This window comes from Conger conger, chromosome 9, assembly GCF_963514075.1.
Source record: "Conger conger chromosome 9, fConCon1.1, whole genome shotgun sequence".
Lineage (NCBI taxonomy): Eukaryota > Metazoa > Chordata > Actinopteri > Anguilliformes > Congridae > Conger > Conger conger.
This window is the reverse complement of record NC_083768.1, coordinates 14669631-14680788: the sequence shown is the minus strand read 5'-3', so window position 1 is coordinate 14680788 and position 11158 is coordinate 14669631. Positions and strand designations below refer to the sequence as shown.

The 11158-nt window shown below is 41.1% G+C and overlaps 1 protein-coding gene across 6 annotated transcripts; it reads left to right on the top strand.

The window, feature by feature from the left end:
• Nucleotides 1-615: 615 nt before the first annotated feature.
• LOC133137480 (E3 ubiquitin-protein ligase RNF138-like) lies at nt 616-7377 on the top strand. Of its 6 annotated transcripts, none has more exons than XM_061255791.1 (8): nt 616-794; nt 1614-1764; nt 2403-2556; nt 3462-3601; nt 4073-4120; nt 4623-4743; nt 5021-5128; nt 6894-7377. In XM_061255791.1, exons 2-8 carry the CDS (start codon nt 1625-1627, stop codon nt 6978-6980), a joined length of 798 nt encoding a protein of 265 aa, XP_061111775.1. In that variant the 5' UTR covers nt 616-794; nt 1614-1624; the 3' UTR covers nt 6981-7377. The 6 variants fall into 6 exon arrangements, with proteins under 6 accessions (XP_061111775.1, XP_061111772.1, XP_061111770.1 ...); XM_061255788.1 differs by having other exon boundaries at nt 617-794; nt 1577-1764; XM_061255786.1 differs by lacking the exon at nt 616-794 and adding an exon at nt 1067-1173 and having other exon boundaries at nt 1577-1764.
• Nucleotides 7378-11158: the final 3781 nt, after the last annotated feature.

Genomic DNA, 11158 nt, shown 5'->3' with positions numbered 1-11158 from the left:
GCTGAGCATCGGTACGATATCAAATCCCCATGTAAATCTGCACCGCGCAGTGATGCGTGGGAGTTCTACATTGAGGGCTAATCTAATGCGGCCAAAATGCATCTCTTCTCAAAAGACGGCAATAAAGACCAGTGTGTAGCCTACATACTTAATCGGTTTTCATAAATAGCAACATATTTGTACACGGACACTTTCTTCGCGTGTCATCTGCAGGCGCCACCAGGAGGAACATGCAGCTCCGTAATAAACGTTTATGAGCCACAAATATCTAGAACAGCAGAGCAAGCAACGTGATGGATTTTTCCAAATAATATGCTGTCTTTACAAAAATATTCCCGTTCGCATAACTGGCAGCAGCTCTTTTGCTGCAAGCAACACCAAGCTTTTTAGTCCGTTTAAACGTCTACCTACGAAGTGTCCGACTGGGACTGTCTTGTAGGAAGGTTACCTCGGAGGTTGATGCACGAAGGCACACTTGTCTGGGTTTATATGTTAGTATCTCAACTTAGCCGAATGTGTTTCGTTCCCTCTTACGTGCTTCAAAATAATGTCAGCCAATCAAGTTGCTGAAGTACGCGCTTCCCGCAATCGAAACTATATGATAGATTTTCTAATGAAAGTCGAGAATACATTTCTCGTTCGTAATTTAATTAGTTTTGTGTTTGATGCAGTAGGCTATAAGAATGCATTTTTGTTCATCCATATGGGCGTATTATTTCAAAAGTAAGGCTATTTTTTAATATATTGGCAGAATGGATTTGAAAGCACGGACAACAAGCACCCTGACTTGAAGTGTGAGTTATTTAGCATTTTCTCAGAATTGCGTGCACTGAAAATGCGAGGCACTGTGAGTTAGACCATTTTGCTAATTCGATTTTTTATTATAGAAAGTAGGCCTACATGCAAAAATTTCTGTTGCTTTTAGACAGACAGTAATTACAGCCACGGGCCTATAATGCAGTTGCAGTTATTAGAGGGTTATCTATTCTATAGTCATTAAACTGATCGATGACAACAATTCGAGTGTGATGTTTGGTGCTTTCCGTGCTTCCTGCTTTGCTCGAGAGAGAAAGTGAAAGGAAAGACTAAAGCATATTTTGCGCACGCGTTTGTGCAAGTTTAAATACCCTGTCATAAAATACACACACTAATGCGAGGATTCGGGCAAGGCAGGTGAGTCTACATGGTGTACCTCTGCTAATGTCTGTATGTGTTCTCAGTAGGCTACTGGAGGCAAGCTGCTCTGCTCCATTAAAACCAACGCTAGTGGATGCATTTCGGTGTTCCCTACTGGATTAGAGGTTATACGACTGATATTTACGTGTCTTTTAACAATGTTTTTAATGACAATGTTCAGTAAACATTATTGAAACATTGAACATTGATGGGACCATGAATGCTTACTTGATGTTTGCATTTAGTGATTAAAAACATGATTATTGTTTATTTAGCTAAATTACTGAGGAAGGTCTGTGGTCAAAACATATACAATACAAAATGACAGTGGAGCTGTTGGTTGTTCAGTTATGTGACTAAAACAGTTGACATAGTGGTTAATGTTTCTCCTTGATGACAGATGAGATCCGTTTGACTTTGGCTGGGCTGTATCCCAGGTGACGCTGGAATGAAAATGGAGTCCACGGGACCAACAGTGAACAGGATCAACACAGAAGGGGCACTCGAAGATTCCTCAGATGTTTTTGACTGTCCCATTTGCCACGATGTCTTCAAGACCCCAATAAGGACAAGGACCTGCCAACATGTGTAGGCTCATATCAAAATATTAAAGTGTTGCTAACAGCTATCTAGATTTAACCATACAGCATGTTTGTTTACCTAATGTGATATTACATAGATGTATTTTAGTGGCATAAATTATTTTACAGTGCAGAAACTCCAGGGAGAGAAGCTGGAGATTTGTAAGCTTTTACAGCTATAAACACACAGTAAAATGTTCAGTGTTAGATCAGCTCTTCCAGAGTATGTGTGGTCCAGTTGGTTAGAATTGATTAACACTGGACTTTTTCCTGTGCATGATGTATTTTGGCACACCCTCCCTGTTTATTAGAATTCATTGAGTGTGAATCTCACACGGTTCCTTTCTGAATGACACCTACACAAGCGTGTATCATTATTTTGCATTGTACAAAAATGGTTTTATGGATATAATCCATTGTCAGATTAATCTACAAGGCCCATGTCCTTTTCTTTGGTGAATTCTTAGCACTCAAAATTGTACTTCCCTTAAGGGTCTTTCAGTCCCTTGTTATGGGTAACTTATGCACCTTCTTGTACGTCGCTCAGGATAAGAGCGTCTGCCGAATCTAATGTAATATGTGGCAGATTTGCATTATGGGAGAGAGAGAGAGAGAGTGGTACAGTGACCCTCTGCTGGCCTGCAGGTTCTGTCAGAGCTGCTTCAGAACAGCAGTGCGGACCCAGGGCCCGCACTGCCCCCTGTGCCGGGGACCAGTGTCCGAACGGGAGAAGAGAGCAGAAGACATAGTGCAGCGGATGCGGGAGACGAGGGGACCGTGCAGGGCCTGTGGGTCTTCGGTAAATATTATTTCTGTTGGGTAATAGTGTGCAGTTCTGGTAAATATGGTGTACATTTGGGTTGTGGTGTATAGTTGCAGTACTGTGTATTGTTGTGTAATGCTGTCTGCACATGCGATATATACTATGTACAGTGTTGGGTGATTATTGGTACTTGTAGTATACAGTAGTGTGTACAGTGCACTGTCAACTGAATGTGCAGAATTGTTGTAAATCTTTTGTTTTGTTTTATTAAGTAGAGTGCTCTATTGTATGATGGTATCACTGTGCAGGTTAATATTATGTACTGCTGCCTGATTATGTGTAGTTGTGAGAATTATAGTTTTAAATGTCCAGTTAAAATAAAACTTCTCTGTAGTGTTCATTTTCAAATGTTCCTTTGCCTCTGCTAGAAAGTAGTGTTGATCATAGTGTATCATAAATGACTAATTTCAGTGAACAGCTGTACGTGCACTTTCATATTCTGTAAACTACAGGCCGGGGAGTCCCTGAATCTTCATGTGAATTCCCCTTTCAGTCAATGTGAATAAACAGCTGAGGTCACTGGACACAATTGCATAAAAAGGACACCTTGCAATCTTGTCTTATGATCTCTTGGCTTTGGACTTGGACTGAAATAAATGCTACGTTTTGGAATATCCCCTTTTGGGTCTTCAGTACCATAAACAACAAAATGATTGTAATCTGAATAATCTTCTGTTACCATTTTTAAGCTGATGAATGGATTGTCAATGCAGTGCCTGAACTGACAGAATTTTAAAAATGCTAATAATGTCCTGTGGCCTCCATGACATTCTGAATTCCCCTTCAACTTAAATGGAGCTGACTCCAGTTTTGATAACAACAGACATACCTGAAAGGAAAGAGTAACATGATAAACAAGGTGTGTGAATATTCTTTCTTAGACCCTCTACAGTAAGATGAGGACCCACTACAAGTACTGCCCGGCATATATCGATGAGTACGGTCTGCCCGCAGCCTCTCGAAATGTGCAGAGGGCCCAGAATGGGAGTGCTAATGGCCCTCAGCCCATACCGCCCATCGGGTACGTACATGTCTCCGCTGACACAAAGGCACTCATCACCGTCACAAAAGGTTGATCGCAGCATACTTAGCAGAAGGTTGAACCTCAGGTTGAAACCACAGCTAGCTCACAAAGCGAGAGTAGCTGTTCCAGTTTTGATGCCTTGCTGTCGTCTGTGGTGTAGAAGTTTAAACTGCTTGTATTAAACATTCTGTAGCACCTTGTGGGTGAAACTGTGGCCATTCTCAGTCATGCACTGCTCTGCAATCCATTCTTTGATTTTGACTTTGGATTTACTGTCACAGAAGAGCCAGTTTGGCAAACAAAGCTATGTTTAAATGATTTTCCACTATATATTTGTTCATGCTAGATAATAGTTTTGCTTTGCTGAGCTTAAACAGATAATAACTTGTGCAATGTGTGTCTATATTTTAACAATGTAAAAGTGTTTTTATGATGATTGTAATGAGCTGATTGTGTTTGTGACTTTAGGAATTCCCCAGCTTTGCATGTACGACACTTGTCCTCCTCGACTGGAAGGTATGCACTTTGGAAGTTACCTGGAAGTTTCACACTGTTAATGATCTACTCTTGGCATTACTTACATTTGTTTACAAGACATCTCTTTCTATTTAAGGTACAATCCGATCACTGGGTTTAATTGCTCTCTTAGTTGGGTGGTAATTGCTTCATGTGTAATTACAGATAATTTAATGCTTAATTCATGCATAATGCACTGTTATGTTAATTCTGTAACATTTGAATAAAACATGGGATGTTGTTCTAGATTGCACAATCTCGATAAAATATAAATCAGTTTTCGATCAGTTCTTTGTGGGACAGAACCAATCGAAAACTGATTTAGATTTTATCATTTCACCTGATAACATGAGACAGGTGTTGTTACTAGACAGGATTAAGATTACAATTAGACAGGCCACGCCAAACAGGAAGTTTACTGCAGCTGTAGATTCTGTGTTGCTTGACTAGGTCATTTCCTGTCTGAGTTACACTGTTACACTCACATTCCCCTATTCTCCAGTTCTGTGTCTAACAGAGCGACGGCCACATACTCCTGCCCATACTGTCAGCAACAGGGTCTGTCAGACATGGCTTTGGTTCAGCACTGTGCCACCTCTCACACTGGGGACCTCACTCCTGTGGTATGATCCAAAATCACCCTGCACACTGACTTTTTGTCAATATGCTGCAATATACTGGGAATATCAACATTTTTCATGATAAAATGATAAAACTATTTATCATAGCATAGTAATGCCTTGCAGTATCTGAAAGTGAAAGTAATGTGTATATTTACCCTTTTATTATATATTGCAATACATATGTAATATATTTACTTTCAATATATTTCTGTATATTCCAAACATTGTCTGTCATGGTCTGAACTATCTTCTATTCTGATTTATTTTGGCCATGAAGGTCTGTCCAATCTGCGTGGCCACATCTTGGGGTGATCCCAACTACTGCAGCCAAAATTTCATTGGGCACTTAATGGCACGCCACAGGTATAGCTACGACATCTACATGGTGAGTTTTAAACATTCCTATATATTTGCATTGATTCTTAGGATGGCACACTTAGCTAATGCATGTCCTGTGTAGGCACTGAAAACAAATCAATGCTTCCATCTTTGTTTGAATTCCTAGGGCAGAGAGGTGCACATCAAGGGTTACAGACAGCATATGTGCCCCTATTAAAGCATTCTTTACTGTGGTCAGATATAAGAGCGAACTAGCAATGGTGTATGTGGCTATTTGGGGAACTAGGTCATGGAAATTGGTTGGGATAAAAAGCAACGCACGCACTCCAGCCCTGCAGGAACAGAGGCTAGCATTAATAGGTTTCCTGCAGCTCCACTTTCTGCACTGTGACTCAGGACATAAATAGCAGCGACACAGGGATAATGTATACCCCGTAATCTGAAACACTATGACTGACGACACAGGCAGCAGCAACACAGGCAGCAGTGACACAGGGATAATGCATACCCCGCATTCTGAAACACTGTGACTGATGACACAGGCAGCAGTGACACAGGGATAATGTATACCCCGCATTCTGAAACACTATGACTGATGACACAGGCAGCAGCAACACAGGCAGCAGTGACACAGGGATAATGTATACCCCGCATTCTGAAACACTGTGACTGATGAGACAGGCAGCAGCAACACAGGCAGCAGTGACACAGGGATAATGTATACCCCGCATTCTGAAACACTATGACTGACGACACAGGCAGCAGCAACACAGGCAGCAGTGACACAGGGATAATGCATACCCCGCATTCTGAAACACTGTGACTGATGACACAGGCAGCAGCAACACAGGCAGCAGTGACACAGGGATAATGTATACCCTGCATTCTGAAACACTGTGACTGAGACACAGGCAGTAGCAACACAGGCAGCAGTGACACAGGGATAATGTATACCCTGCATTCTGAAACACTGTGACTGAGACACAGGCAGCAGCAACACAGGCAGCAGTGACACAGGGATAATGTATACCCTGCATTCTGAAACAAATCTCTGATGGAGACAAACATTGGTGGGAAGAGCACTGTTGCTAAATATTCTGCCTGGCTAATATTTTATTGGACACTCTTATCCAGAGGGACATGCACATTCTTTTTATACACATTCCATGTATGCAGCTGGATATTTACTTAAGTCATTCAGGTTAAGTAAAAATAATAATAATTTGTTAGTTAGATGACACTTTTATCCAAAGCAACTTACAGTTGATTTGAATAAGCAGGGGGCAATCCCCCTGGAGCAATGCAGGGTTAAGGGCCTTGCTCAAGGTCCCAATAGCTGTGCGGATCTTATCCTCGCTATCTGGGCTTTGACCACCAACCTTCTGAGTCCCAGTCATGTAACTTAGCCTCTAGGCTACATGTTGCCCCTGTACATTGCTTGAGGGTGCAATAGCAGTGCCCCACATCACTCCTGCATCAATCCTACAACCATGGACCTACAAGCCCAGTTTCCTAACCATTATACTACTCCTCCACCCCAGGGGCCTGTTATTGTGGTGTTGAGGTTGAGCGGGAGAACAGGGGCATGTTCCACAAAGCAGGAATACTGAGTTAGCTAGATAACTGTGCTTATTAAAACCCAGAACAGTCCATTTTCCAGACTTGAGAGGGTTCCAGGTTTTACTCAGCACAGTGATCCAGATAACTCAGTCATCCTCCTTTGTGGAACAGGGTCCAGGGCTTGGTTGCCAGGTAATGCTGGTAAAGTTCTTCCCCTCCTGACTGATGTTTTTTGTTGTTGTCATATGTAGAACGTGCATGATGATGAAGACACCCAGCTTCACCTCGCCATCCAACACTCAATACTGCAAATGAGCGAAAGGATAATATCAGCATGAGGTCATCTTATTCTTTCACTTTTCCGTTTTCAGCATTCGTCTACGATCTACCAATCAAAATAACCATTTATCTACTTCTATCTTTCTGTTTTTGGTTTTTTGTTCACTTTATATGCAGTCTATACTACCAAACACCAAATTAACCCATTAATGTCCGGAGTAGAAGTTTTGAAATTCCACTGATACACTTGTAAAGCTAGCTCAGCTAAGAATATGTTGCTCAGTCCAATCTGTTCAATTTTGTAATACCGCCAATGTATGAGGCTACAGCATAGGTTTTTCTTAAACCCAGTGTAAACAACTGTGGACATTGTATTGGCATACTACTGTGTGTTTAGTCTTCAGCCAAATATGGCTTAATATAAATACATGAAATTAAAAAGTTATTGTAATCTAACGGTCTCACATGTTCTGTCAGTGAAATTGTCTTTGCGGCATGTGCATTCAAATGACTTTATTCTCTAATGAGTCACTCCTGTGCTGTTAGTAAAACTAACTTCACAGTGTATGCAGTGCAAACCCCCTCAGGCAGTAATGAATGAATATAAAGCATGTATATACCCTGTTCCACAGAAAAACAGCATTAAGCATAAGGCAAGGTCACACAGCACACCTTGTTAACTCTAGCATTGTAATTAATCATGGAGCCAATGATTCAGCAGCTCCATGTTTGTCTTAAGCATACTGTATAAGAAGTGAACAACTATCCATCAGTTTTAGCTGTTGAAAACAAAAGCACAAATGTATATATGTCTGCTGCTATATTATTTAATTAATTCTTTAACCGTATCAAAATGGGTATCTCATGCACATAAATACTGTCCATAGTGCATGTAGTAAGTACTGAAAGAACAGATGGAACTAAGTAGAGACTAGGAAGTAGGACATCATTGATCTAGCATTAAAAGCTGCAAAACAATAAAAACATACACACAACCAAATTAATTGTACGTGCACAATAAAAAATTCCAGTCCTTGGGGGCCAATGCATGTGTGCAGGTTTTTGTTTCCGTCAATTATATTGTGGCTAATCATCTGTAGACATCAACGCAGACTGGATCACAGTAAAACGTTTAATATAAGAGCACAAGTACGGTCTTCATAGTCTCTCATAGTTCAACAGTTAAGATGAAGGGCTGCAGGTCATAGTTCAACAGTTAAGATGAAGGGCTGCAGGTCATAGTTCAACAGTTAAGATGAAGGGCTGCAGGTCACAGTTCAACAGTTAAGATGAAGGGCTGCAGGTCACAGTTCAACAGTTAAGATGAAGGGCTGCAGGTCACAGTTCAACAGTTAAGATGAAGGGCTGCAGGTCACAGTTCAACAGTTAAGATGAAGGGCTGCAGGTCACAGTTCAACAGTTAAGATGAAGGGCTGCAGGTCACAGTTCAACAGTTAAGATGAAGGGCTGCAGGTCACAGTTCAACAGTTAAGATGAAGGGCTGTAGGTCATAGTTCAACAGTTAAGATGAAGGGCTGCAGGTCATAGTTCAACAGTTAAGATGAAGGGCTGCAGGTCACAGTTCAACAGTTAAGATGAAGGGCTGTAGGTCATAGTTCAACAGTTAAGATGAAGGGCTGCAGGTCATAGTTCAACAGTTAAGATGAAGGGCCGCAGGTCATAGTTCAACAGTTAAGACGAAGGGCTGCCGGTCACAGTTCAACAGTTAAGTTGATGTGTTTCAGGTCAAAGTTCAACAGTTAAGTTGAAGGGCCGCAGGTCATAGTTCAGCAGTTAAGTTGATGTGTTTCAGGTCAAAGTTCAACAGTTGGATCCCAGGTGCAGGCAGAAGAGGTGAGCTTTCAGAAGTCAATGGCCACAAGCTGCCCAATATCATACCACCATCTGCACCACTGCAGGTTTGCCAGTATTGGGCTGCTAGAGCAGCACAAGACCAGACAGGCAGTTGAGGTGAGCAGCAACTGTTAATAGCGAAAATGATGTAGAGCAGGCAGCTGTTTTCACTGTCCCCAAACTCCCCACCCCCAGAAATCACCAGGGGATTTCCGGCACTCCTTTACTGTAAACGACTGCATTCTGGTCATCTCTTCTGCAGGTTGACAGGTTTGGGTCACAGAGAAACAGTAGGAGGCAACTTATCACATTCATGTTCTCACGTTCTTAAAATGTGAAATAGCACATCTACTGTATCTGTTTTACAGAGACCTAAATCAGTTTCAACTCATTAGCTAGATGAATTGCTGTGGTCATTTGCTTTTTATCCCTCTGCTAGTTTTGACTGAACACACGTCAGCCAAACATACTACCCTCTACAAATAGGAAGCATCAATTCTGCCATTACAAATTATAGTGATACCTATGGTGATCACTACCTTGGCCAGGGAGAGGGTCGCTTGAAAGTTACTTCAAAGTCAGATGTATGCCTTTAACTGCAGATACATTTACATTACATTAAATTATTGGCATTTGGCAGACACTCTTTGGCGGTGAATGCGTTTCACATTGACAGCTGTCCTTGCTTGAGACAGCTTGTCAGGTCATGTAGTAATTCATTTTAGCACTAGGTGGTGACATAGTTTTGACTTTCAGCTCATTATGGAAAAGGTTTGGATATTGACTGGAAAACCCTGATCCTGGTTGAACTCTGACTGATGTCTCTAACAATTTTAAACAAGGCAATTCAGACATTCCTGATTGCATGGTGTTCAGGACTATGCTTGTTATAGAATCAAAGTGAACTGAGTGCTGAAGAGATGTGCAGGGCTGTGTTGCGCTGTAGGACACCCATCCAGACAGATGGCTTGTCAGTACTCCCTTTACACATCAATCAGCCTCTTCCTCCAGCTGATTAAAACAACAGATGGCACCGCTCACTTCCTGTTTCCCGTAACGAGGGAGCAAACTATGCAGCAAAAGCTCAGCCCGGGCGTGCATCAATCATAGACACAATCATAGAGGGGATGAGTTAAATTCATTCCTTAAATGGAACAATTTGTTTAAATATCCCCCCCCCTCTCTCTCTGTACTCTATTGCTGTAGGTCAGTTGTCCAGTTTTCATTATTTGTACAGGTCCAGTGTGTGGTCCTGACCAGTCCTAAGTAATTGTTTGAAAAAATAACCGTTTGTAATGAATTTGCATCTCAACCACCCCCCGTCTGTGACCTGTTCAGATAGCTGCCCCCCTCTCTTCAATAGCTTGCTTCAATGTGTTTACATTCTGACATTGCTCCTTTACGTATAGTCCCCTCTAAAAGTATTGAAATAACAAGGCCAATTCCTTTGTTTTTGCATACACTTAAGACAATTGAGTTTGAGATCAAAAGATGTACATGAAAGTACAAGACAGATCTTAATTTCGGCTTTTATTTCTTGGTATTTCATCTAGGTTTGTTAAAAAACTTAGAACATATCAGCTTTTGAATCAAACCACCCAATTTTAGTATTGGAATGTAACTGGCAGGTTTCTTGTTGACCAGATGTGACCTGTTAGATTGATTGGTTAAAGAATGAATAGTTCTGAATGGCTACTGTTGGTTTTAGCCTTGGGTTTTGCCTGTGAAGATGGCGTTAGAAAAGATAAACCAACATGAAGACCAGAGAGCTATCTTTGGGGAAAAAGAGAGGAAATCGATCAGAGCCCTTGCAGAATCATTTCGGATAGCTTGTACAACAATTTGGAATGTCCTGAAAAAGAAAGAATCTGCTGGCACACTAGGTAAAAGTAATCAAACAGGTCGACCAAGGAAAACGGCATCAGTTGATGACAGAAACATTGTGAGAGCTGTGAAGAAAAACACCACGTTCGCGTAGGGCACCAAGTCAGCTCGAGGAGAGAGAAGAAAACAAATATTTTACTTAATTTGTATAGGAAGGAAACATAATAAGGAAATAAGATAGCTAGCTAGTTAAGGTTAGACTGCTTACATGATTCCTGTAAGTGCAGGTTAGTTACTTATGTAATGTCATTAGCTAAAATGCTTTTCAATAGTCACTTCAATAACATGTCCGTAGTCAGTTCTTTGATGAGCTGAAGTCATATAGTATAACACATTTTCTCTGCAACTATGTTACCAATAGGCTTCTCGTCAGAGACACTTGTTAGTAACAATCCCTTGCACATAATTGTTAATTAAACTTTCATTAATATCACAATTAGTCTGCTTGCATTTTTGAAACAGTTAAAAGGAGGCTACTTGTTTGTTGTAGTTTAATTTG

Coding starts and splice junctions, on each gene's coding strand:
- LOC133137480 (XM_061255791.1), top strand. CDS start 1,625: ATGAAAATGGAGTCCACGGGACCAACAGTGAACAGGATCAACACAGAA. Junction 3,602..4,072: donor CAGCCCATACCGCCCATCGG/GTACGTACATGT, acceptor TTGTGACTTTAG/GAATTCCCCAGCTTTGCATG. Junction 5,129..6,893: donor ATAGCTACGACATCTACATG/GTGAGTTTTAAA, acceptor TGTCATATGTAG/AACGTGCATGATGATGAAGA.